At 42.8% G+C, this 26,341-nt stretch overlaps 2 protein-coding genes across 6 annotated transcripts in view; one reads left to right on the top strand and one right to left on the bottom strand.

Moving 5' to 3' along the window:
* The first annotated feature begins 16 nt into the window (after nt 1–16).
* Nucleotides 17–8,663, top strand: noc3l (NOC3-like DNA replication regulator). Its single transcript, XM_079477201.1, has 21 exons — nt 17–177; nt 2,597–2,807; nt 2,896–3,025; nt 3,109–3,266; nt 3,341–3,397; nt 3,471–3,598; nt 3,682–3,843; nt 3,981–4,074; nt 4,145–4,320; nt 4,395–4,523; nt 5,163–5,294; nt 5,382–5,462; nt 5,536–5,636; nt 6,753–6,825; nt 6,902–6,965; nt 7,045–7,116; nt 7,209–7,390; nt 7,476–7,604; nt 7,710–7,807; nt 7,885–7,969; nt 8,087–8,663. Exons 1-21 carry the CDS (start codon nt 169–171, stop codon nt 8,234–8,236), a joined length of 2,421 nt encoding a protein of 806 aa, XP_079333327.1. The 5' UTR covers nt 17–168; the 3' UTR covers nt 8,237–8,663.
* The window catches only part of plce1 (phospholipase C, epsilon 1), a 60,910-nt gene continuing 42,960 nt past the window's right edge, over nt 8,392–26,341 (bottom strand). For 2 of the 5 annotated variants that reach the window (XM_079477196.1, XM_079477200.1), the window contains 28 exons: nt 25,897–26,105; nt 24,309–24,978; nt 23,919–24,107; nt 23,727–23,844; nt 23,417–23,597; nt 22,473–22,595; nt 22,245–22,381; nt 21,934–22,172; nt 21,642–21,703; nt 21,123–21,288; nt 20,834–20,941; nt 19,641–19,757; nt 19,225–19,383; nt 18,713–18,842; nt 18,137–18,178; nt 17,345–17,454; nt 17,147–17,264; nt 15,978–16,109; nt 15,284–15,577; nt 14,824–14,987; nt 14,474–14,735; nt 14,240–14,358; nt 11,991–12,119; nt 11,639–11,818; nt 11,378–11,536; nt 11,094–11,306; nt 10,075–10,309; nt 8,392–9,784 (listed from right to left, as the gene is read on the bottom strand). In XM_079477196.1, coding sequence (XP_079333322.1) covers nt 10,124–10,309; nt 11,094–11,306; nt 11,378–11,536; nt 11,639–11,818; nt 11,991–12,119; nt 14,240–14,358; nt 14,474–14,735; nt 14,824–14,987; nt 15,284–15,577; nt 15,978–16,109; nt 17,147–17,264; nt 17,345–17,454; nt 18,137–18,178; nt 18,713–18,842; nt 19,225–19,383; nt 19,641–19,757; nt 20,834–20,941; nt 21,123–21,288; nt 21,642–21,703; nt 21,934–22,172; nt 22,245–22,381; nt 22,473–22,595; nt 23,417–23,597; nt 23,727–23,844; nt 23,919–24,107; nt 24,309–24,978; nt 25,897–26,105 — 4,716 coding nt within the window. In that variant the 3' untranslated portion in view covers nt 8,392–9,784; nt 10,075–10,123. The remainder of the gene's footprint in view (nt 9,785–10,074; nt 10,310–11,093; nt 11,307–11,377; nt 11,537–11,638; nt 11,819–11,990; nt 12,120–14,239; nt 14,359–14,473; nt 14,736–14,823; nt 14,988–15,283; nt 15,578–15,977; nt 16,110–17,146; nt 17,265–17,344; nt 17,455–18,136; nt 18,179–18,712; nt 18,843–19,224; nt 19,384–19,640; nt 19,758–20,833; nt 20,942–21,122; nt 21,289–21,641; nt 21,704–21,933; nt 22,173–22,244; nt 22,382–22,472; nt 22,596–23,416; nt 23,598–23,726; nt 23,845–23,918; nt 24,108–24,308; nt 24,979–25,896; nt 26,106–26,341) is intronic. The other 3 variants (XM_079477197.1, XM_079477198.1, XM_079477199.1) reach the window with 3 other exon arrangements.

The raw sequence follows: 26,341 nt of genomic DNA, 5'->3' as shown, positions 1-26,341 counted from the left end.
ATGCCCTATCCAATATGGCGACGACTGTTTGAGGCTAAACTGATGCACTTCCGGTTCACTTCCGCTCCACGTGTCTCATGTGTAGTGAGAATATACTCGTCTTTAAACCTCACGTAACCTCGCTGGATTTAATATCTTTCTGGATATTTCAGTCGGATATCTGTCAGTATGGCTCCGGTGAGTTCTTATGTCGATCATTCTCAGTCTCGCGGGATTTTGCGGGTCCGTTGGTGTTTATTGTAGTTTACAAACAGCAACGTTACAGAGCACAGTTTGCATGTTACAGACCAGCACGGACTAGTGGCTGTTTATTACATCTTTAAGACATGAAGCAGTTCATTTTGATCCGAACTAATCTACGCTTCTGTATATAATATTTAACCAGGATCACAACATGCGCATTGACCATAAAATGCTCGCGTGCTTATTTAACAAGCAAGATTATATTGTGATGATATGGTATGTTTCAGTTCAATGTGAATATAGTATCCCCACGTAACTTCAAATATTAATAGAAAAAAGATCATGATGACGGCATCATGCACTACACACACAACACACACCACACACACACACACACACCAAACACACACACACCACACACACACACACACACACACGCACCACACACACGCACCACACACACACACACACACACACGCACCACACACACCACACAACACACACACACACAACACACACACACCAAACACACACACCACACACACGCACACCACACAACACTCACACGCACCACACACACACCACACACACACACACACACACACACAACACACACACACGCACCACACACACCAAACACACACAACACACACAACACACACACACAACACACAACACACACACACACACACACGCACCACACACACAACACACACACACACGCACCACACACACCACACACACACACAACACACACACACCACACACAACAGACACCACACACACACCACACACAACACACACCACACACACCACACACACACACACCACACACACACACCAAACACACACACACCAAACACACACACACCAAACACACACACACCAAACACACACACACACACCAAACACACCGCACACACACGCACCACACAACACACACGCACCACACACACCACACACACACACCACACACACACACCAAACACACACACACACACACCACACACACACACACCACACACACACACACCACACACACACACACCAAACACACACACACCACACACACACACACACACACCACACACACCAAACACACACACACCACACACACACCACACACACACCAAACACACACCAAACACACACACACACACCAAACACACACCAAACACACACACACACACCACACACACACACCAAACACACACCACACACACACCCAACACACACACACACACACCACACACACACACCAAACACACACACCACACACACACACACCAAACACACACACCAAACACACACACACCACACACACCAAACACACACACCAAACACACACACCACACACACACACACACACCACACACGCACGAGTTGATGTGTTTGTCATATTTGATGACGAAATGCTCTCTCTCTCTCTTAGTTTGATCTCTCTGTTCATGTCATTTCATTCGTTGTTTACTGTGTTTAAGTGTCCTACATTTGTGAGTCATTCAATAATAATAATAATAATAACAGACAAGCAGACAGTAGATCGATTTCTGTTAGGATCTCTTAGTTTAGTGTCACTCACAAATCTTTTGATCTAAAGGTGTTTGCTTGAATCTATTAAATTAGTTTTGTACAAACACTATCATTGTGCAAATGTATGTTTCTTTCGTAACCAAAAAACAAAAATGATGATGACTTTATGACTGAATAAGGAAGAAAAGCAGACCCCGACAAACCACTTGATACCATTTCTGCACGTTTTAGACAAAGCGTAACATAGTTTTGATTTTTGTTTTATGTTGGATATTTCACACCATCAATAATATAGTTTAGGAATGCACCGATATGATAACCATAACCCATCATTCTTGAACACTGGAAGCTGATAAATGCAGTATCTAGACTTTCTGAAATGTCCTTTTCCCCTGAGAATCATGTACTTTACACTATTTCAAGATTCTTTAACTTTTGATCTTTCCTGGTATAAGGTTTATTAAATAAACAAAGGAAATATGTTCTCCCAGAGCAACCCAGAAAGGTGTCCAACAGGTCTCAAACACATTGTTTGCTGTCTGGATGCTTTCTGTCTTTTGTTTCCTTTAATTCACACATTCAAAAATACTGTATCTACATACTGTACCTACATCAACGATGTTTTGCTTATATCAGTATGTGAATGATCCCGACAGAACTTCAAGCGGAGGAAATTATTCATCATTTATCGGCTATAACATGTCGGCCTAAATTTGATTATCGGCCCATAACATAAAAATGTCCATCAATCGTCCGATACCGATATGACAGCTAATGTATCGTGCCTCATTTGTGTTTTTAACCCTAAACTTTTATACGTTTGCATATGCGTTTTCTTTATTTGTAAACATCTCCGCTCATTCGTTTGCATTTACCCAAGGCTACCAAAAAAAACAAAAAGAGGAAGCCGAGCTTCCGCAAGCTGCTGAAGACTAGCAACCTGAAGCTGGACAACAAGCTGAAGAATCGCCAGTTTAAAAAGCAGAGCACGGACAAGAAACATCGCAAAGAACAGAGAAAACTCCGGCAGGCCCTCACAGATGTTTCCCATCAGACCATCAAACCTCTGGAGCGTTATAAGAAGAAACCAGGTGAGAACCTCTCTAAAGCGCTTCCGTTATTCCTTCATCACCGTACGTTCAGCAGTCTGAAGGTTTAGTTGTGACGTTGTCATCGCAGAGGAAGAAGAAGACGAGGAGGAAGAGTTCCTGGAGTCTCTGCCTGTGGACATGATGGACGATGATGATCTGGAGGAGATGAAAGCCATGGCACAGAAAGCCTCCTTTCTCACTCGAGACCTCTCCTCCAGGTTTGTGGCCGTGCACACCTGCCGCGTTTCTTTTTCTACAGAAAAAGTGTTGTTTTCAGGTGCCGTGTTTTGTTCTCTCCTAGCGCACCGGTGCACTCCAAGAAGCGTCGGTCGGACCAGCCGGTGGCGAATTATGAGAAGATGCCCAGAAAGATGCAGCAGCAGGAGGAGAAAGAGCTTATTCATCTTCTGCCCATCAAAGACAAGAGGGGCCTCATCCCTCAGAGCATGGAGAAACCCGGTGTGTGTTTGTCACGCTCTTCTGAACACTGACGTGTGTGTTTGGATTCCATCTAACATCTACTTGCTTTCCAGCTGCGCAGACGGCGGAAGAAGAGCAGGAGGCTGAGGAACCAGAAGAGATGGAGGAAGGTTGGGCTTTATTTTCTATTACGATCACGTAATGTGTCTGTAATAAGCATTTCTAAAACCAGTTTTTCCGCAGAGGAGCCTGAAGTCGGCCCTACGTTAAGCCCTAGTGAACAACTGGAACTGCGTCTGCAGAAACTGACAGAGAAGAAACTGCGGATCGCAGGTTTGGGCTCAGCGGTTCTGGCAGATCCTCATGTCAATGTAAGACTTCTGATAATAAACCAGCCGATGTCACGTGTGTGTGTGTGTGAAGACGTCTGACGTATGTATCAAACGTCTTTTAGATCAAGAAGCTGAAGGAGTTGAGGGGCATGCTGATGGAGACGGACCCCTGCATCGCTGTCACCGTCAGGAAGTTAGTCACGGTTTCCCTCATGGAAATATTTAAGGACATTGTTCCGTCGTATCGCATCCGACCCCTGACGGACACCGAGAAGAGCACAAAGGTGCGGAGACGTGATACTTTGAATGGAGCTTTTAGTCTAAATTCAGTTGATTGTATTTATTTGTTGGAATTCATTGTGAGACGGCAAGTTTCCTTAAACTTATTAGAGCCACGTGTTGTCGTTCTTATGTGCTGCAGGTGAAGAAAGAGACGCAGCAGCTGCGGGAGTTTGAGGAAGGTCTCGTGAGTCAGTTCAAGTTTTATCTGGAGGATCTGGAGCAGATCGTGAAAGGTGAGTGGACCGCTCCGTGCGCAGTCTGTGATTGGCGGACGCCGCTCTCTGACCCCTCGCTGCCTTTCAGACTGGAAGCAGAAGAAGCTGAAGAGCAGCCGTGCCGTGTCTCTGGAGAGTTATAAAGGTCTGGCTGCGGTGGCCATCAGGTGCATCTGTGAACTTCTGGTCGCTCTGCCTCACTTCAACTTCCACAACAACATCATAGTCATGGTGGTTCCTCTGATGAACGACGCCGACAGGAAGGTCAGTAGGCGAGGTCGCTCGTGAGATGTGTCTTGTGTGTGTGTGTCTGACGCCTCTGTCGTGTGTGTGTTCAGGTGTCGGAGATGTGTTGTGAGGCGGTGAGGACCTTGTTGAAGCAGGATAAAATGGGTCAGGCATCGCTGGCTGCTGTGAAGGTCATCTCTGGCGTGGTCAAGAGCAGAAACTATAACGTCAAACCAGAGGTACACAATTTAAGTTAGACTGGTGCAAATTCGATGACTTATTCTAATAACCAGAAAAAAAGCTCCGTCATTGTCTCTATTTTATTGTGTCCTATAACAAAAATCGGTATCACTTTATATTACGGTCCACAATGTACCGCATAATTAAACAGGATTCACAGTGTAACTCATTGTAACAATAATGTAGATAAAGGGAAACAATGTGCAAAGTTTGGGGAATAAAATAGTAAATTATGAGGGAACTGTATGCCATATAAAGATCCAAATCAAACCGCTCTTGATTATAGTCTCAAAAGATCATTTTACACATTAAAACTCATCAAAATAATTCATGATTAAAATAAATTATTTGTGATCATCAATCAAATAAAAACTCCTGCCCGGGTGCTTCATTCGTGATGTTTTGCTTGTGCAAAAACTGACCACATCGTTTCTCCTTTCACAATTAGTTACGCTGTAAATTTGGTTTAATTATGCGGTACAATTCAGGCCGTAATGTAAAGCGTAAACCAAAAATCTTTATATGAAACACACGATCATGAAGATCCTGTTGTGAAAATGTAGAACTATTATACATTGAAAACATATTGTGTTTGATCCAGTCGTGTGCAGCATTCATAAACAATGTGTCTTGTGCAGATCTTGAAGGTTCTTCTGTCTCTGAGGATTAAAGAGGTGGACATGAAGAAAGATGCTAAAGATATAGCTCCCAAAAAGACATTCATGACTTTGAAGGAGAAGAAGATGAGTCTGTCCAGAATGCAACGCAAGGTGAACACATCACACATCGAGTTCTGTCAGAAGATCAGAGTTTCAGCTGCTGACCGATATGTGTTTGTTATTTAATGTTCTGAACAGTGGAAGAAAGCCGAGGAGAAGCTGGAGAAAGAACTTCTAGAAGCCGAAGCGTCAGAGAGTCAAGGCCGAAAGATCAAACTGGTGAGCAGCTGATCTGAGATCAGTGTTTAGAGATGATGCGAGGTGTTTCTGAGAAGAGAGTTTTGTTTTCCAGCACACAGAGACGCTGAACATCGTGTTTCTCATCTACTTCAGGATCCTGAAGAAAGCTCAGAAGTCTGTTTTACTGCCCGCTGTGTTAGAGGGGCTGGCAAAGTAAGAAATGCATTACATGTGATTTTTAACACAAAAAATACAGAACATCTGCTCTGTTATTTTCATTTTCTGGATACAGAAACAATCTTTTGATTTGAAATTTGGTTGAAATGTTGTTGGTAGTTCACAGAATAAGACAAGAATTCTAATTTATAATTATAACAGAAATGTTTAATCGGAACAAATATATTTTGTCTCTAATACAAACAACAGAATTATAATTCTTTTATTTTTACTATTTAGTCGGTTTTTCAATTTTGTATGTTTATCACTATTGCTAGTTTTCATTAAATTTTTTCATTGTAATTTTAGTGCCTCAACTTTATCCCAAAATTGGACATGTTACCTTAAATGTCCAAATAGCATTTTGCCTGTATTTTACTTGATTTCAACTTAAACAAATAGAGATTCAGTTGTATGTGCGGTTACACTTTATTTTACAAAGCCTGTGTTACAGTGTAATTATACAGTGAAATCAACTATATGTTCTTACTACTACAGGGTGAGGGGTTTGGATCAGGGTTAGTTACGTTAGTGTAAATCATAGTAAATAAACACTATAGTAAACAAGGGCACCGTAAAATAGTGTTGCCAAACATGCTTATTGTTATAGTATTCATTCAGAAAAGAATAAATCAATATTTCTTAAATAGTATTTACTTGAATAAGAAACTTTATAAAAATGATTTATTCTACGTGTTTGTAAGTGGCAAAAGAAACCGATTCACTCAGCTGGCGATGTGATTCACAATACTGATCTTACGGTACAAATTATTTTTAGAAAATGAGTTGACAAATTAGAAATGAACGAGTGCCCTTCAATTCCAAATCAAATTGAATAATACATAAGTCTCTTTAACATAAACAAACTAAGACTTTAGTTTTAAGAAATATCTGCATATCCACTGTTTCCAAGTTTGCTGTAAACACAGCGGCCCCTGCTGTTCGAAGCTTGTGTTGCGATTCAAACAACATCATCAATTGTCATCAATTGTCATCAAACAACACGACCAGCTGGAATCGTCACGTATAATATAATGGATGTTTAAGCGTTGAATCGATGTGTGTCAGTGTCTTTCAATGTTAACTCGTGAAGAATCTCTCTCTTTCCTGAAGGTTTGCTCATGTCATAAACCTGGAGTTCTTTGATGATTTGTTGGCGGTTCTTCACTCTCTCATCGTGACGGGTGTAAGTATCTCCACCGTCTGACTCGTCATTTCTAAACTGTCCGGAGTTTGAGCCGTTCCTTTCTTTCCTCTATCAGGATCTGACGTATCGAGAGAGTCTCCACTGCATCCTCACATCCTTCCACATTCTCTCAGGACAAGGTCAGAGCTTCTTCATCTCAGCATCATTAACATCCAGCCCTCAGCCGGCTGAACGTCTCACGCGCTTTCTTTCCTACAGGTGACGTCCTCAACATCGACCCGCTGAAATTCTACAGTCACTTGTACAAAACCCTGCTGACGCTGCACGCCGGTGAGATCTCCTGCGTCTAGCGCTGTTATCTAATCCCTTTAAGAACATCTCAAGCTGATGCGTGTATGTCCGCTGTCTCTGATTGGCTGCAGGAGGAGCGAACGAGGACATGGCCATCGTGCTGCAGTGTTTGGATGTGATGCTGGCCAAGCGCAGGAAGCAGGTGACCCTACAGAGGGCGCAGGCCTTTGTCAAGAGACTGAGCACGCTGGCGCTGCACGTGCTGCACGACTCCGCTGTGGGCATCCTGGCAGCAAACAGGACAGTGCTGCACGTGAGTCCAGGCCAATTCTCATCTGATGACCACATACAGGCCTCGTTTCAATTCATTCATGTACTTTTTCTCTTCTGTGTCTCAGACTTTCCCCAAGTGTGATATACTGCTGGATAATGAGATGCAGGGCAGCGGTGTGTATCTTCCAGAGCTGGAAGAGCCCGAGTATTGTAACCCTCAAAACACATCGCTGTGGGAACTTCACCTGCTGAAGGTAACGGACCGGTTTACAGATTCCTCACGTTCACTCCACATCTTTCACAGTGTTTGTGTGGTTGCTCCTGAATCGCTGATGTGTGGTTATTGGTTCTGGTTGTAGAGACACTATCACCCAATGGTGAGGAGGTACGCCGCTCATCTGATGGTAGGAGCTCCCAGTGAAGGTTCTGGAGCTCTCAGCGTTGACCTCAGCAGAAGGTGCACAGAGACCTCACTCCGTATCGACTGATCTTGTGTCAGTTTGAGAATATTAAAGGTTTATTCACTCTTTGCAGAACACCGGTGCAGCTCTTTGAAGACTACAGTGTGAGCAACATGACGTTTAAGCCTTCCATTCCCGGACAGCCCACCAAGAAAAAGGTTTTTACTTTTCTTAAAAAATAAATGACCATTTGAAATGCGTCAGTTTATGCAGAAATGATGTAGTCATAACTAAAACAAGTTGAATGTGGTTAGTGATGAATTCTTTTTGCTCAGGTTGAACACTTCACCATGAGACACGCGCTTCTGGATTCTGAGCTGCGGCAACAGATCGACGCTGCTCTTCAAACGCCTGGAGATGACACGGGTTTAGATTTTTACCATCAATGTTCACAGAAGACCTCTGAGACTTTAAATCAGGCCTGAAGATGAGATCTGTTTGTGTGAATGCTTCAAGAATCACGTGAACTTTCTGTACAAAATATATTTACTGTTATAACTTTGGTCTTGTCTTATTGATGAAACGCCAAGTCTTGTTCTACTTGTATAATTGAAATCCAGTTTCACAGAAAACTGATTTTAACACAATTTATTGAGAAGCAGTTGGTTCAAGTAAACAGTACTGACAACATATTGACACAACGCTGTAAGAGCACTAAAACCAATACATTTGAACATTCAACATGCTTTTGTATTTTTACACTTTGAACAACAGCATTACCACAAGATGGTTTAAAGAGATGCAATAGTGACGATACATAAATATTGACAATATACAATGCTGTTGTGGCCCACAATAAAATCGACTTGATAAGAGCTTTGTCAAAATATTTAATATATCAAGCAACCTCTGAAAACATAGTTACGAAAATACATTATACATTCATACAGTATGAACAGACGAAAGGGAACGTTCATGCCCCTAAAAATAAATAAATGCAGCTTTCATTATTAAAAGTACCGCTCGTATGTACACCGCAAACAACACAGCCCAACTGGGCTATAAATAAATAAACATGAAAGAAAGGAACGTTTGACCTCTGGATGAATCAACAAGTGCGATCGTTTGTAATAAAGAAGACAGTTAATAATGGATGTTTATCTTTTACAGTGGATCTAAACCTCATTAAAAAGAATCACTCGTGCTCATGATGAAAGAGTTAAAAACTCAAAATATCTTTTAATCATTTAAAAAGGTTTAGTTCTTATTTCCCACAATATAATTGCACTTCAACTTACGAAATGTGAAATATAGCTTTGCTTTCATTTAAATACCAGAACTGCGTGTTGCGTTCATGTTGTGCAAAACAAAAGTTGGAAATGTTAAAATTGATAAAGGATTTAAGACGTGTAACTTCAGACACGGCTGCTGATCAGAAAATCTTTCCTTAAACATTCAAATAAATGTGCCACGAGCAAATGAGAAGAAATGACGTGTAGAGCAGCTCTGCCCCGGATCTTCCAAACTACACAGACACGATTGAAATCTTCATGAAACCAGGAATAAAGTAACACCGGCCCAGAGTTAAAAGCATTCGAGTAATCCAAGTACTGAAGGACACGGACCATATAAAACCAAGACAATGTGTAAAACCACAAAACAACGTAACGCACATATAAATGCATTCATCACAGTAAAATCAGGAACTTCAAACTCCTGCCTTCATCTCACGAGCTCATCTGAAGAACATCCAGACCGGCGGCCTGAAGTCTTCTCTGCTCCAGACTCTTTCCGTCCCATCACACGCTCTTAACGCACACTCGGCAGTGTGCTGCTGCGTGATGAGCACTACCAGGTCAACACTCACGTCGTGTGAAAGTAGTGAACACTAGAGAGGGTGCTGCTGTGGTTCTGGATTCATTTGTGTAGCTTCCAGTTCCATAGCAGAGAGATGAACCAGGAGGAGGAGGAGACTGGAGCGCCATCACCACACGGACCACCTGAACCGACACTCAGTCCCGCCGACAGACACCCTGACACAGAGAGAGAGAGCGAGTGTGTTTGTGTAATTGAGCTGAGCTCCGTCTAGAGGTCATTTCACTGAAGCGAACATCATCTGTTTCTCAATGAAACCAAAGATCTGACGACAGACATCTGAAACGTCACGTGTGTGTGTGTGATGGGTTTCCAGTTGGAATGACATGAAGATGAGTAAACAATCAGTAAAGGGTAAGTAGACTCCAAACCAATGAGAAGAAACCGTGTTATAACTCGCACGCAATATAATGTGAAGGCAGGTTGTGTGTGTAGTTGGTGTTAATACCTGCTGACAGCCGCAGTACTGCACACACACACACACAGCAGACGCGTCCTCACTCTGTGAGCTCACGCAGTGACATCATGCCGGGACATGCAACCTTCTCTTCCTTACTGTGTGCGGCGGTGGAGTCATGAGGCGACGGGCTGCAGGGGTTCACCGTCACGCTGCGGCTCCGACCCGTCAGCTTCCTCAACTCGCTGGCAAATGAAACGCTCTTCCGTCTGTCCTCGCGAGCCATCTGAGAAAACACACGAGCGGAAAACTCAACATCACATGAGAACATTCAGAGCTCCGCTGAGAGAGAGAGACATGAGAAGATGAGAGACGTCACAGAAGACATGCTTTCAGACATATCAGCACATTTAAAAATTCAATATAAATATGACATTATATTTACACCTGATCACACTGTAGGGCTTATATCTGCGATTACAACCGGCTGCCTGTACATTATCCCTTTCATTATATTATGTCTTGTGACAATAACTGTGTACTAAAACTCTTATTTTTTTATCATTTCTATATTGTCAAAATATAATGAATATATATAAGCACTGTATTTTGGGGGGGGGGTTAAAAATTAACAAAGTTTTTGTACATAAAAGCTGTCGGTAAGCCTGACAGATATACTGACATTTTCGAAATATCACAAATGTACATTTTGTTTTAGGCTCATGCAGATAACAGAGAGACAGAAACCGGGGTTTTCTTTTCCCAGAAATAAGTATTTCGACGTAATCTTCAGTTTTTAAATATATTTTTAAATGAATTTTAATGGTTTTACAAGATTCAAGCATTATTGTATCGCATATTAGACATCACGTTGTCTAGCATGGTATCACATTTTAGACTTTTATTTCACTATATATCGTATCAATTTAAAGTAATATCACTTCAAACCATGTAAACACAAGAATGTAAAGTATCCTGCAATTTAGCATTTCAAACAGAGATGGCGATAGAGAGGCACTTTATCATTTCTATTGTGTTGGTGTTGACTGTGTTTCTCTGTTTGCGGTCACCTGCTCTTTGAGTTTGAGAATAAATCGTCCGGCTCCTTTCCATCGACTCTGAGCCTGAAACACGCACTCGTGGTCCTGCAGGACGCGCTGACACGCTTTCCCCGCCGACGACTTCTTCCCGCCCGTGTCTTTAGTCAGCTCCTCCATCAGGACGTAGTCGCACGAGTTGGGGTTGCTGAGAATGCTCAGAGAGTATTTGGCTTTGCTGAGGGTCTGTAACAGAAGACAGCGGGTCACGGACACTGACAGGAGGACATCAGATGCTCACGTGGAGATGTTCTGACCTGCTGGATGATGTCCTGAGCCGTGCTGTACCGCGGGGCTTTGATGACAGTGTGAGGCTGCTCGGGAGAGACGTCGTGGACCTGAACCAAGAACGTGTCATCTTCTGTACCGCTCGCCTCCTCCACACCATGCGACGACATGTTCTTGTCATTCATGTTCTGAATGAGCCACCGGGGGAGCAGAAGGTCAAGAATTGAAAGGTGAAGGGGTGTGAAATCTGGGCCCTGGTGTGAGATGATGATGTCGAGAGAGTACTGTACCTCCTCTCTGGTCTTCAGGTATATTCTTCCCACATAGCCGTCCTCCGGCTGCCAGCTGTGCACGAGTCTCATGATCATCTCATCGCTGGACAGGGGGCGCTGCTGCGCTGCTTTCTTCTCTCTGGACGGCAGCGTTCTCTCCTCCATCAGAAAGTATTTTGAGGAAGCGGTTGGAAACAGCTGGAGAAAGAGAGAGAGAGTTTATTGCGTCGGTCTGAACATTGTACACACGACACCGTCTTAATGGAAGTCATTCACTGGAGTCAATCCAAGAAATGACGTGAAATACGCTTGTTTCATTATTGTGATGAACTGCTCTTGTGTGTGAAAGTGTGTTGTGTGTTGATCTCACAGTCTCCAGGAGTTGTTTGGCTGTGGTGTATTCATCCACACACATGACACTGAAGGGCTCAGGACCCGGAGCTCCAAACACAGTCACCTTGTGCTGCTGGGATGCTCGTCTCTCCTCTGTGCTGAACATCTGACACAAGCACAAACGGACGGAGGTTTTTAGTCACGGAAAAATCTTAGAATAGAAATTAGTCTTTGTGTGCGCAAATGTCTTTGTCAAAATGCCTTTAAAATCATTGTCTAGTAATCGTGACAGATTGACTTTAGCTAAGACTTCTATGACAGTAATGTATTAACTTTCTCGTTGTTTTTAATAATATTTTAGTTTTAAACACCAGCTGAAAAGTGCCACTAACATTTAAATTAACCCCAAATAGATGAGGTATATTTCATTGAATTATGTTATATAGATTTATAGATAGCTGAATACACAGCCACAGTCACTTTAAAATAATTTTCAGATTTTCTATGTAAACAGTGTAACAAATTGTTGTGTCGCCTGAACTTTTTATAGTTCTTGTACAATTATGTGCTGCCAATCGTTATTTATTTTCATGTAGCATCAATGTTTTAGTGTATATTTAGCCCAAGTAAATGTTGCGCTTATATCTTTAATTACAATATCTCGGTATATTGCAAATAAACAGGAACTGTACTAATTTCGTATGACGTAGTATTTCTTTGCTCGATACACTTCCCCAAGGTTCGTACAGGTTTCGGAAAGTTTTTTTCGAACATGAAAAACCGTTATGTAACAACTTTTTAGTCCCTTATTGGACAATTCTACTGGAAAAGCACGCCCACAACCAGGCGAAAGAAAGAGGCCGCCCACACATCAACTGACGAGCTATAGGAAGACCAGCCTGCAAGAATGGCTGTGCTGCGTCAAGATTGGCTGCGCTGTGGGCCTGCACCCGCAGCTCGTAACTCTTGCGATAGTGAGAGAAGTTAATGTGTGTTTGTTTGTTCACGGCATTTCAGTGATGTATGATATATAAATGGTAGATATAACGCTGGATTTGGAGATCGTTTGAAACTGATAAATTGAGCGATCCCATTGCTAAAGGATGCCGAACATGAACCGCACGCGATACGTCAAACCCAGTCATACGTCTGTTTTGCTGGCAATTGGCAATAATGCGATGATGCTGTGTGCTGGTGATTTAGTTCCTCCCCTCGCACACCCGTGGTTTGTTTTTAGAAATAATCGCGCACCCATATCTCTCTTTTATAAATGTGATCAAACTAAACATTCTTCGAAGATACGAAGTATATAATAATACTCTATAGGTACTCAAGATTAATATGAGATTTGCAGTATGCTAACAGAAATGATGCTCTTTATCTTTTCAGACTTGAAATACTTCAAAGAAAACAAGTTCAGATTCACTTTTAAGCAATACAACAGTCATATAAGAAAAGTTTAAAGACTTCATGTGTCTTGTCATGCTGTCAGTCTTTCACATTGCTGTTGGATGACTTAATGTCACTCCTGAGGTTTGATGTGTTTGAAATTCAACAGACACTGGACTGAAATGGATGCAATGCATCTAGAAATGATGATGAAATGAAAATAGAAAATAATCTCTTCATTTATTCCGCAGTTGTACATATATATATAAATATATATATTCTATGTTAGAGAAACCTAATCAATTATGCTCTTTTAACCTGTTCTGCATCAGTGCATCTTTGTGATATTCCTTCAGAACAACTAAATGAATCCTGCGGTTTGACTGAAGAAAATAATCTCTCATCTTGTGTTGACAGCTGTTTGTGTCCATGATTTCCTGAGCTGTGCTGGACGGCAGTGATCGGAGGGGCAGGGATGCAGCTCGTTCCAAAGTATTCAAAACATCAGAAATATTCAAACAATGTTTTCCTAAACATAGCGTCTGTTCCCTTGAGGAACTGGCAGTCGTTATAGAGGAGAGCATAATGTAAACTGTTTTATTTCTCCTGCCCGGAGATGACATGAAAACTCCTGCCGCGTCTATCTACAGCCTTCAATGTGGAACCGTTCCATGTGTCCGTGTGCTTTCAGCTCAATAAAACATCTGCTCCACCCCCTAAACATCCCTGATCTCCAACCACAAACGGCTAACATCCGTAACATCCGTGACTGTATATTAAACACACATTCTGGTTGCATATACATACTGTATGATACGAATGAAACTGTGTGGTTCTGAGCGAAGTGAGCATCACATGAAAGAGACGCGAACTCTCGGGTTTGTGAAGGTCTCTCACCACAGATGCAGGGAGCGGTCCTCCAGCGGGCGTCTCCTCCGTCCTACGGCTGAAGATGAACAGGCCGGAGGTCTCCAGAGGTTCATTGTGCAGGTTCCTCAGCTGCATGTGTCTGTAACCTAATACAAACCCACACACAAAAAACGACGTCATCAAAGTGGAATAAAACGAAAAGCTGAAATCCGCCTCTTAAGCACTGAATCCGCTGCGATTGGACAGTTGTGTGTCTCTCACCTGCTCGGAGGTTTTTGAGGGGCAGAATCCTCTGAGCCGTCACCTGTGAGCTGTTATTCTCCACTACAGCCACACGCAGAAAAGCCAAATCCTCAAAGTGTGCTTGAAACTGAAAGTGTTCGTTCCAGATGGGGTTGAGCGTGTTGCGGTGGATGGGTTTGGTGCGGAAATGACAGCTGTCCGCCGGCATCCCCAGCACCTCCACCTCTACACAGGGACTGCCGTTTGAGTTCCCGGGACACACGTTCTGTCCCGACACGATCTGTGGGCACATCAGTTAATGGGTCTGTGTGCAAAAGCCTGACAGTGTGATGTAATGTCCTGTGAAAGCACAGGTGTGTGTGGCTCACAGTGAGAGAGTAGAGAGCGGGGGTCATGTTCTCAAGGTCTCGGTCCAGAGGACAGAACTGTTGGTAAAGCGGACAGGTGGGCTCCCACAGGACCGAAGGCTTTAGGACGTACCCACAGTGACCGTTCGCTTCAAACAGAGCGGCGTTCAGCTGCATGGGCAGATCTGAGCGAAAAAACAACACGAGTCACACAAACGTTCCACACATAAAGAAATCGAATCATAAGGAAAAAGTTACAAAAAAGATACAAATATATTAGGTTATTACACAAGTACATGAAAAAATAAAACTGTCTCCTGATTCAATCTATCAGGTACAATTTGATACCCGTTTGAATGTCCGTTTGATCAAGCACATAAATCAACCTGCAGTTTTACGTTTCAAACAGAGATGGCGATAAACTAGTCCATTAAAGCCTAGCACAGTATACAAAGCTAATAAGAAGTTAAAGACTCTTTACCGTCCGTCTGGTAGTTGAGGGCGACCAGTTGAATCCCATGCAGCCAGAAGATGAGTGGATTGGGGTTGGTGGAGTCGATGCGGGTGGCGGCCGGGTACGTCCGCAGCAGCTGACAGCTGGTGTGCTGGATGAGTTTTTGCGAGTAGCGGCGGCACAAGCGCTTCGCTGCGTTCTCGTTGACCGAGGAGATGTGGTAGCATTTTGGTGTGCGGATGATGGCGCTGAGAGAGGTGCTCGGGCTCAGCGTCTGAGACATCTGGTCATCCCAGTTTGCACGGCCACCATCCACAGCGGCTGCAAAGACACGAGAACACTGCAGATATGAACACTTGCGGCCGACTCTACATACTAAATTGAAAGTGTCTCAAATGAATGAGCTTTTTAAATAAATATATGAGATCGCCACTGAAGATTACAACCAGCTTTGGCCTTTTATAAACTCAACTTTTTCCGTACAGTTCACATTCTTGTAGATTTTTACTTCAAAGAAGCTCATGTAGAGACACTTGCCCTCTCAAAGTGCTTGTGCTCAAGCTGTTCATCCTCATTTTCTCAGACCACCAGTCGCTGGAAGTATGCCATAGAAAGGCATTTTTATGTGCTTTCGAGGGACATGAAAATAAATGGAAAACTTGAGCGCATTTCTCCCACGAGCCCTCGAAGTGGGTGTTCTGCATCCCGCGGCCGTTCATACCTTTTCCTGGAGCTCGAACCAACGTCACAGGCTCCCCGGGGCTCCCGCGAGCCGGAGCGCTGCCAAAGATGGACTTCCGGCTCTTTCGGTCCTTTCCTCTGCCGGAGGCTGACGGGGAGAGCGTGGAGAGGCCTGATTCCCACGCACAGCAACACAAACAAACACATATGTGAGGTCACGCTGCAGGGTTTACATTTCTCCAGCAGTCGCTAGTTTAAGAGTCCTTGTTTATACAAGCTTTACCTCCGGGACCATTCCAGTTTCCAACAGAGCCAAACACCTGAATCTCATTTAACAGACGTACTTTACCAAGTCAGCAAATTCGACGGTTCACACGTGTGCTGGATAATGAATTTTATGTTCTAATATAACATCCAATGGTTTATTTATATTAACGTGAGGTTTTATAATGTGTCGATTTATTCACCCGCATCTTATTCCAAACCTGTATCTGACTCTTTCTTTAGTGAACATAAAAGAAGATATTTTGAGAAATGCCTCTGTGGTTTTGTGTTCATACAATGGAAGTCAATGTTGTTTGGTTATCAGAGGTTTTAAAATAACTTTATACAGGTTTGGAATGACAAGAATGACAGTAAATGATGAAAGTATTTCCATTTTGAGATGAACTATCCCTTTAAGACGTTTAAGATGCTAACCTACAGAGAGCCCAACTATCCGAGATGCCATTGAACATGTCGACAGATACAAAATCTAGTCGTAAATAAAGTTCAGATTATGAATAGGGCTGTTCAACAATGAATCGCATCAAGAATAAACATTTATTTTTTTTGTATTCAAAAACACATACACGTATCTGTATATACTTAGAAAATGCTTTTATTGACATTTATTCGTTTTTATGTTTTCCTTAAATATCTACATGCATGTGTATTGTTATATCATAAACACAAACTTTTATTCTGGATGCGATTAATCGTTGAACAGCCCTCATTTCTAAATTTGTAAGTTCCAAACTATTTCTTGGTGACAAGAAGCTTTTTTTACATTGACTGGTTTTTGGAAAAGTTTCATGGAGTCTTTGCCAGCTCGTGTGCAAAGGTGAGACCTACCGGATGTCTCACTTTTGATGTAACTGATGAATTTTGGCCAATAATGTTCAACACCAGCAAACACTGAGAAACATCAGGTGTGGTGAATTTGAGCACCTGGGAATTTGACGGCCTGACAGTAGATGATGAGGTCTGAGAGCTCTTGTGCGATCTGTCTGCTCTCTTTCTCATTCTGGGGCAGATAAAACTCCTCCCCTAACTCCATATCAAACATCTGCAAGACCCAATAAGCAGCATTAGACCATTCAGTCCGTCTTCAACACACGGAGACACATTTGTCTATTGGTTACGGACCTTTCCTTTGCTTCCTGCTTTCTTAAAGCGTTTGGGCATCTCGTCGTTGGACTCGTACTGAAGTTTCTCTGTGGATGACTTGTTCTCTGGTTTGTCGTCCAGAATATTGTCTGCAGATAAGAAAAGATTAAGAAACGTTTACATTTCATGTATTTGACCGAAACAAAAAGCACATCAAGAGATTAAAACCAAAAGGTTTTTTTTCGATCAGCACTTTGCAAAGCACACACGGGTCTTCTACAACCCCGCACTGCCTTTACTGTTGTTTGGTTATTTTAATGCACAAAAAAGTACATATTGCGCCTTTAAGAGAAAATCAGTATAGCAGAATAGGATTCACGTCAATCCCCATCAGTTGCAGAATGACCCGTGTGACGTCAGCATGATTTGAAGGTAAACTCGATGTACTGCAGAACCCATGGCTGCGTCTCTGGGGAAGTCCGTATGGGAAAGAACAAAGTCTCTTAACCGAGAGCATCGCAAGGCCTGAGAAAGCAGATGGCTTTGTTTTCCCCCATCGACGAGCCAGTGCCGCAAGCGTTCCAAAACAACAAGAGCGTGGAAGACAGAGTCCGAGTTCGGGATGGTTTGTTTACATGGCAAACTGCCCGTCTGACCGCTCCATATGTTCACGTTCTCGTGACCGAGCAGATTCAACGTCCCTCACCACCTCTGACAGCCGTCATTACAAAACACATCAGTACCGATTTATTCCCTCCAAACACCAGCGATCCAATCAGAGCAGACACACACAAGCGGTTCAAACACACACACGCACGCTCAGGGTTTTACCTTCCTGGCCGTAAGAGGCAGTAGACGCATTGAGGACATCAGCTACATGAAACAAGACAGAAGAATGAAGAATACAAGGAGGAGATATCTTGCGTGAGCAATAAAAGATCTCGAAAGTGTTAGTATGCACAAAATACATTCAGACACTACAACTAAAAGGTTACTCGTGTTTACACCGATAGTGTTCTCCACGTATCCAAACTCACACCATCAGTTTAGCCAATGTCAGAAATCTCAAACAAGGTTTTATCTTCAGTCTCAGTTTTTTCACAAAAGACCTCAGTAAGAGTTGCTCTTTCTGTTAAAGTGGAAAGGGTGAAATCCCTGCATGTGAACATCAAATCAATGAAATGGACAGTTCACCCCGAAATATGAAAATTCTGTCATCATTTAGTCTTCCTCAGGTCGTTCCAAACCTGTATAAATGTCTTTGTTCTGCTGAACACAAAGGAAGATATTTGGAAGAATGTCTGTAACCGAGCATATATTCTGCATTTAATTCTGATGACAGAATGTTCATTTTAGGGTGAAGTATCACTTCACATAAAGTTCAGGACAGTTGCGAGACACACGTACCGTCTGACAGCGACTCATAATCGTAGTCATATTCGTCTTCATCCTCTTCTTCTTCATCGTTGTTTCCGCTGGCTGTGCCGTTGGACGTGCTGCTGTTGGCCTGAGCCTGCATGTGTGCCAGCTGATGTGCCTTTAGACATGAACAGAAGAGCATTTCCTTAGATGCTCCAAGAACTAATATCTGTACTTGCATTATACAGTTAATGTTTAAAACTTGTTAGCCAAGACCCACAAAGAACCTGAGAACACAACAAGTCATTGACCTCTAATCTGAAACTGATCCGTTTCTGCCAGAGAAAAGCATGTGTGATTGATTGGTCACGCTACACATCTCCTTACAGGTTTTTCTGCAGTTGTTTTGATGTGGATGGGACTGTACGCAGTATATAATCCGTCTCCGTGGGAGTAATTACATGAAGATTTGTACACATCGGGATTAGTTTGCTCAGGTGATGTACTGAACAAGGTTAATAACCAACATTAAAGCGCTTAGAGATCAGTTCCTCATGTACCTTCTGTTTGAGGATGTCCACCGGAGCCTGATGTGCTTTCAGCTTCTTGTTTTTCAGAAGGATTTTCCCGCGGAGCTGCAGGGGTGACGGAAGACGAGGCTCGTCCGCAAAATCGCTCTCGAGCAGAAACTTGGTCACCAGTTTCTCTCCAAACACCGTCTGACGGACACACAAATAACAACAAGAATGAGTGATGCAGGAAACATCTCAACATGGCTAAGACAGAAATAATAAAACCTTCCCAAAATGACGCTGAGAACACAGATTTACAGCATGTAGAGAACCAAACATGTAGTTGACTAAGCAGATCAAAGCGTCACACGACGTTGCCAGATGAAGCTGAACCAAAACGTTGTAGTTTGGATTTTCAGAACCCATTTTTGGGTCACAACCCATCTGTATGAATGAAAAGATACCTTAAAGATCTCCGCCATCTTGCGTTGCTGTGGCAACGAGCAGTGGTTTTCAATCGACAGAACGACGGGCATGTCTGAGTTCACAAAGGCTGTGCGATTGATGGCTTCCACAACATCCTACACGACAGAAGAAAACACACATTAAATACAAACATTACCGTACCTTGGTAACTGTAAAAGTACACGACAGCATTCACTACAGGTTACTACAGAATACTGAATACAGTACATTAACAAAACGCAGTAACTACTATAGAATACTGCAATTAACTACAGTTTGCTTTTGTAAATGCTAAACTATAGCATGGTATTTATTTATGTCTGTTCTGTTCATGGTTATTAAATGGTTATTACAACTATTATTACTATCATTAATTACATTTCTGTTCACATTATTCAAATAAAATACAACTATTAAATAAAAGAAAGATAAACATTGCCTTGGCAAAAAAAAGGCACTGAAGATAAGTTAAAAAGTAAACCAAATGTTGTTAAGTAAAAAATGTAGATAATAAAACAAATGCTAAAATGAACTGGAATACAACAAATTTGAGATGCACAGATACCGACTTTCTCCACCGATACCGTTGGCAGATCAATTATTCAGAGTGATATCTGCCAATATGGATTCTGGAGATTAAATGAATATTTTCTAACTTTATGAATGTTATTGATTCATTTAATGATTATTAATATTGAACATCAAACCGGTGATGTTTCTTAACATTTTTCACAAATCCCTAGCATTTTCCGGTCTTCTTTTGTTTGACGGGATATATCGGCCCTGATCACCAGCTGTTTTTAAACTATGCGCTGATAGTGTGACAATGTGATTTTATTGAGCGATACCGACCTAGACATCGATGCCTCTCTACTAAAACTCCATTAAGAAAGCTTCAAAAACTGTAAAAGAGAACATCTTAAATCCAAGCCGTAGTGGTCTAGCTTTTGTTGAAACTAGTCTCTATGTATTAGCACCTAATGTACTATTGCTCTTTGTATGACATATCGCTTATTGCTGCCCCGAACTATTACTAAATGTAAATCAACTATTTAAAGCTCAATGCATGAACCAAAGACAGTTGTGTTTTTGGCTTTCAAATAGTACACCTGCAAACATGCTACAAAAGCAGATCATTAAAGGATGATTGAAGAAACACATCAGTGAATTCCATCTTCACTTCCAAGCTAACCTTGAAGGGGATTTTAGTTGTGAGAGTGTGTCCGTGATAAATAACAGGCATGCCGTCATCTCCGTCCCAACAGTCCAGCTCGACGCTTCGACAGCCCTGGAGCAACACCTGCGACAGAACCCGTAAATCAACCACCGGCCGCCGTTACATTCACCTGAACGTGACTTCAACGGCACAGCATGTGAAACACTGAACGTCAAGTTTATTTATGAAGTGCGTGGTGAATCCAGAGCGGTTTGGCTTGGATGACAGTGAGGATAAACAGAAGCCATTGGAGGAGGTACTGTACCTGACTGTAGAGCTCCACCGAAGACTCTCCCTTCAGCTGATGGCCCGTGAGGTATGTGTTATGAGAGGACTCGATGTAATAGTACGACAGCGGATACTGGAGCTCCTCCACATTCACTCGAGACTCCTCGTTTTTACAGGCAAAGTTGTCCTTATCTAGCAGAAACCTTGAGAAGCAGATGTTTGGCTTTAAAGAGGACTTTCTGATGCCCAAAAATACAACTTCTGTCATTCAAAGCCTGTAGTTGACTATCTTTAGTGGACCACAATAGAAGATATTTTGAGAAATGTGTCGGTGGTTTGTGTTTAGATAATGGAAGTCAATGTGGTTCAATGTTGTTTGGTTACAAAACGTTCCTATATCTTCTTTGGTGTTGTGCAGAAGTCATAAGTGTGAGTATATGATGAAATCATTTACATTTTTGGGTGAACCATCGCTTTAAATCAATATTTCTAGAGTAATGTTCGAGAAATCGCCTGTCCAAATTATTTTCTCAAGCATGTTTCAGTAAAACCAAACCTGGCGAATCCTTCAAAGGACATCCATCCCATCTGACGCATACTTGAGGAGGGCTCGAATTTCTAAAGAAACAAAAACAAATCAAATGTTATTACGCTTGCATGCATATCAGTGGATGTCTCACAAATCCAACTGTCTATCAAGAATCAAGAAAGAATCAGCCGTCCATGTTGTTGACTGTAAACCGAGACCACCAATGAGAACTTTAAGATTGTGTCAACGTTCAACTCGTGTTCTAGACAAAAAACTTGATTTAAATCTTGACAGACATACAGAAGGTGGGTCGACTCACCTGTATGATGCTCAGGATCTCATCGTAGGTCAGATGTTCCCCCTGACAGTTGACCAGAAAGTCATTTAACTGCGAGATGGCGAGTCCCAGCACTCCCAGTGAAGAATTCTCCACCCCGGTGCCATTGGTCACTATGCTGGCAGCGGCGATGGCGTCTGAGATTTGCTTCTGGTTGTCGGACATCTGCTGACGTGTCCGGATGAAAAGGCCCAGATCAGAGCCGTTTCGGGTCAGCAGATCTGCAGAGACATTGGATCGTAAAAGGTTTGGTCACTTCTCAATTACATTCAAATACAATGACAGATGCACACCGAGGTCCGGCTGGTGTCCTGTAAGTTTGTCATCGATCCTCAGGGTGGTGTAGAGAGGGACCGAGTCGGGACCGGAGCGGCTGCACGGGACGGCGTACATGTCGAACAGCTCCTTCAAGTCCTTGCGACTTCGGATGCTGGACGCAAAACCAAACGAGAACATTTTCAACAATCGTTCTTTTTTTTTAAAGCACAGACGCAGTTTGTTTGAGGAATTGTGTGTTTTACCTGAAAGACTTGAAGAGCTCCACAAACTCAATGAAGCTCATGACGCTGTCAGAGATCATGAGATCTTGAAAGCCCCTGAAGCAGCTTTTCCCCCGGCCGTGCCAGCTTCGACTGCTCCAGGCCCTTACACCACCAAACACCAGAAACTACTGTTATTACACCAACATTTTAACCAGATCTAACGATAAACATTACGCTGCTGATAAAAAACGTTCAGATGACGCACAACCAGTCAAAAGCAAGGAGTACTGCCAAAAATTTTGTTTTGAATTTAATGTACAACGTATAGTATGTTTTGAGTCATAAATGATTGACACATCATAACCAAAGCACAAATTCTATGAAAATGTGAAGTTCTATTGTCTTTTGCCGCGTCCCACCGTGCCGTGCCGTGTAGACACGGTGTAAGCCTACTTTACCATTTTTAAACAATTACACATAAAAATTAAATCAACGAATCATTGTTTCTCACAAACTAATCATTTTGCTAAAGAAGACATTCATCAACACGGTTTAATGATTAATCACGTCCACAATAAAAGTTTGTGTTTATAGAATATATGTCTGTGTACTTTTCTTATTAATTCAGCATTTATAAACACATACACATGCATGTGTATATTTAAGAAAAAATATAAACACATATTTATAAATCATTTATATCATATATAAATATACACTTGCAGATATTTACTAAATATATACAGTAGATGTATAAGCATGTGTATATTTTTATAAATACACCAATAATATGCACAGTTCACAGACATTTACTATGTTAACATAATATAACATAATAAAATTTCATTTAAATCATTCAACTGAAGAAAGGAAATCATATACATCTGGGATGCAACAGAAAGAGAATTTTCATAATCTTGTGAACTTGTAGTTTCCATCGTTATAGTACAGCATTAATTCAAACAGAGTAAATGATGTCTTACCCCTGTTGCCCTTTGGCGCTGCAGGGCAGGCTGGGGGAGGAATGGGGATGTGGTGGGGTGCAGGTGTTTGCGCTGAAGGATCCCGAGGACGATGCAGAGGAAGAGGAGCTTCCGGGAGACTGGCTTTTACTGTTAGATAAGGAAAAGGGTCCGGGAAGGCCGAGGGAAATGCAGTCCTCTACTGAAACATCACAGAAGACATTGTGCGTCTGACCTCTTTTCATTTTTGTTATTCAGAAAAATGTGTTGCTAAACCAGCTCTTAACATTCCTCTATCACGTCTAAAGTCTGAGTGATCCGTATTTCTCACCAGTTTCCTCCGGCTCTATACTTTCTGATGGGTCTGACTCTCTCCTTCCTAAAGATTCTTTACAGCTCCTGGTCTTGCGTGAGATCATCTCATCATCAGTACCGTCTCCGCTGTCCCCCTGTGAACAGAACCCACGTGAGTGACAGCCGTGTCAAAACAAAGCGTGTTAGCTCGTGATCTTCATGTCCTCACCCTCACTAAAGCTTTCTTCTTCTTTTTAATGTTGGAGTTAATGCCCAGCGGACTGTTTTTCTGCACGGAGTTCTTCTCAGCACTCTTGTTGCTGGCAGATCCGACGCTGCTGGTGCCCATATTCCAGCGCCGGCCGCCGAACAGCTCGATGGCCTGGGCCAGTGTGGGACCTTCAAATTTATTGTCCTCCTACAAACACATTTTTAAAGCAATATTACCCCCACAGATAATAAGATCACACAACAATGACTGGAATTCCGCTGTAGGAGAATTCAGTTCAATTTCAATTTAGCCAAGTTATGCAAAATGGGAAATAGCATTAGGCAGTCTGTGACAAACAGACGTAGAGACAACTAGACAACCATAAACTGTCAATGACATTTACTGTACCTGATATAGGCTGACGTACTGTCTGCGTAGCCACTGCAGCCTCTGGTCTGGAAAGCTTCTGATCTTCCTGATGGCTACGAGCAGTTCCTGAAGGCCCCTGTAAAGCATGTTTGCCGTGTGTTTGGGCGCCACAAAGTGAAGCAGTCTGTTGTCTGTGGTGTGAAGTCCATAGAGCAGCGTCAAAGCATTCTCACCGGCGTTCATGTTGCACAGTTTGTGCTGCAGGCACACAGCGTTAACGTCCACCGCAGGGTGACCCATAAACACGGCCTTCACCACGTTCAGGTCCAGGAGCCCGTCGTACAGTCCGCAGTGCACAGGTTGACCCAGAGGTAAGTGGTCTGGGGATGGTGGATGTCCCCCGAAGCCTCTAGATCTTCCGGTCAGGACGCTGATGCGGTTGGGTTTGGACCAGGTAAGGAAACAGTTATCGGGCTGCAGACGCAGATGGCAGCGGGCCGTGAGGTGGCTCTCTGGGTCGTAGCGGATGACCGTCGCTCCCTGAAAGAGGAACTGGTGAAGATCCGGCTGCAGCGAGAGCACGTACCACGGGATGAGCTCCGTGCCGTGACTAAAGGGACCGTGGACCTCCTCGGCGGCCTGGATGTCTACGTCCTTCACCAGCTCAAGTGGGTCCCCTTCAGAATCGGTGAGGTCCCCTACCAAAAACCTGCAGAAGTGACACGAGGAACATTTAAAAGAGGTGAAACAGAGATCAGAATCAAGTGATGTATTAAACAGAACTCTTCCTGAGAAATTGCTCAGTGTCTCACAGAGGCCATGTTACTTTCGCAGCAGGGGCTACTTGGAACATGTGATTTTGAAGTGCACCATCTATTTGAGCTCTCAAGACCAACTGAACGTGGTTTTAAGACCATAATGTCTTGATCTAGATGTGTCTTTGTTTAGGTTTAATATTGGTCTGGGGGTCTGCAAGTCAAAAGCAGGAACACTGCATGTAACATAGAAACCAGTCCTGTTAGTTTAACCCGTGAAACATTCCAGCAACTTACAGGACACGGTCTGATGTCGGGGCTTTCCTTGAAGAGAACGGAAGGGAAAGACGGCAGTTGTTTGAGAAACGACAGAACCCGGGGTCACATGGTCAAATGCATTTCTGTGCCCGAACACAGCACGCTCGATTTTTATACATTAGCGGCATTGCGTTGAGCACATATGAGATATTCCTTAGACGCTGAGGAGAAAAGTAAAGCTATACAGAGATATATCAAAGCCAGGTTGTACAGGTCTGCGAAGACAAACGCTGATATTCTCCAGAGATCTTCCAGAGACAGTATTAACAACCGACATGAGCACCTTCCTCCAGATGACAAACCAGCCACAGCTTTGAGAACTAACAGAGCTCACAACCTCTAATGCTCTGAACATGACATAACATGAATAAACAGATGTGGAACATGCCAGTCTTTTCCAAAAGGTTTGGAAAAACCCAAAGCACTTTATTCTTTCGCTCTCTTTTAGTCCTGTCACAATATAAGATTTTCTCTATACCATATTGGTCGACACAGGGAAATGTGGCAAAATGACTTTTGGACGGTTTACAAATGTTTTTGTGAGAGACACTCACTGGTTTCTGATCTTGTCTTTGAAGGAATTCTTTGGACAGATGTTGCTCTCCGGAGGCCTCTCCTCGGGCTCCTCCGTCTCCAGGCTTCGATTACAGCTGCGGATCGTCTGCAGAATGTTACTGACCGTCGTCTCCTTGTCCGAGTTGTGCAGTCCATCACTTCCGGCCCTCTCCAGGAAACGCTGCTGGCCGTTATAGTCTGCGATAAACTGTGGGACGTGCGGAGAACTTCAGCAAACAGAAAGAATACAAGACCAACCATAGACTTGAGGGATTTGGGGGGTTTAAAAGCCTCGGTTTAATGATTTATTAGTCATCGGAGTGACTAAATGTCTTTGTCGCGGTTTGGATTAATCGACTTTTCAGAAAGCCAGGAAGCGATTCAGTACTCATATTAAATGTTAATTACAATTATTGCTCCAGTCAGCCCAAATGGTCTCGGGAT

Source organism: Barbatula barbatula, assembly GCF_947034865.1.
Source record: "Barbatula barbatula genome assembly, chromosome: 16".
Lineage (NCBI taxonomy): Eukaryota > Metazoa > Chordata > Actinopteri > Cypriniformes > Nemacheilidae > Barbatula > Barbatula barbatula.
Note: the sequence above shows the minus strand (reverse complement) of the source record. Positions and strands in the feature narration are given on the sequence as shown.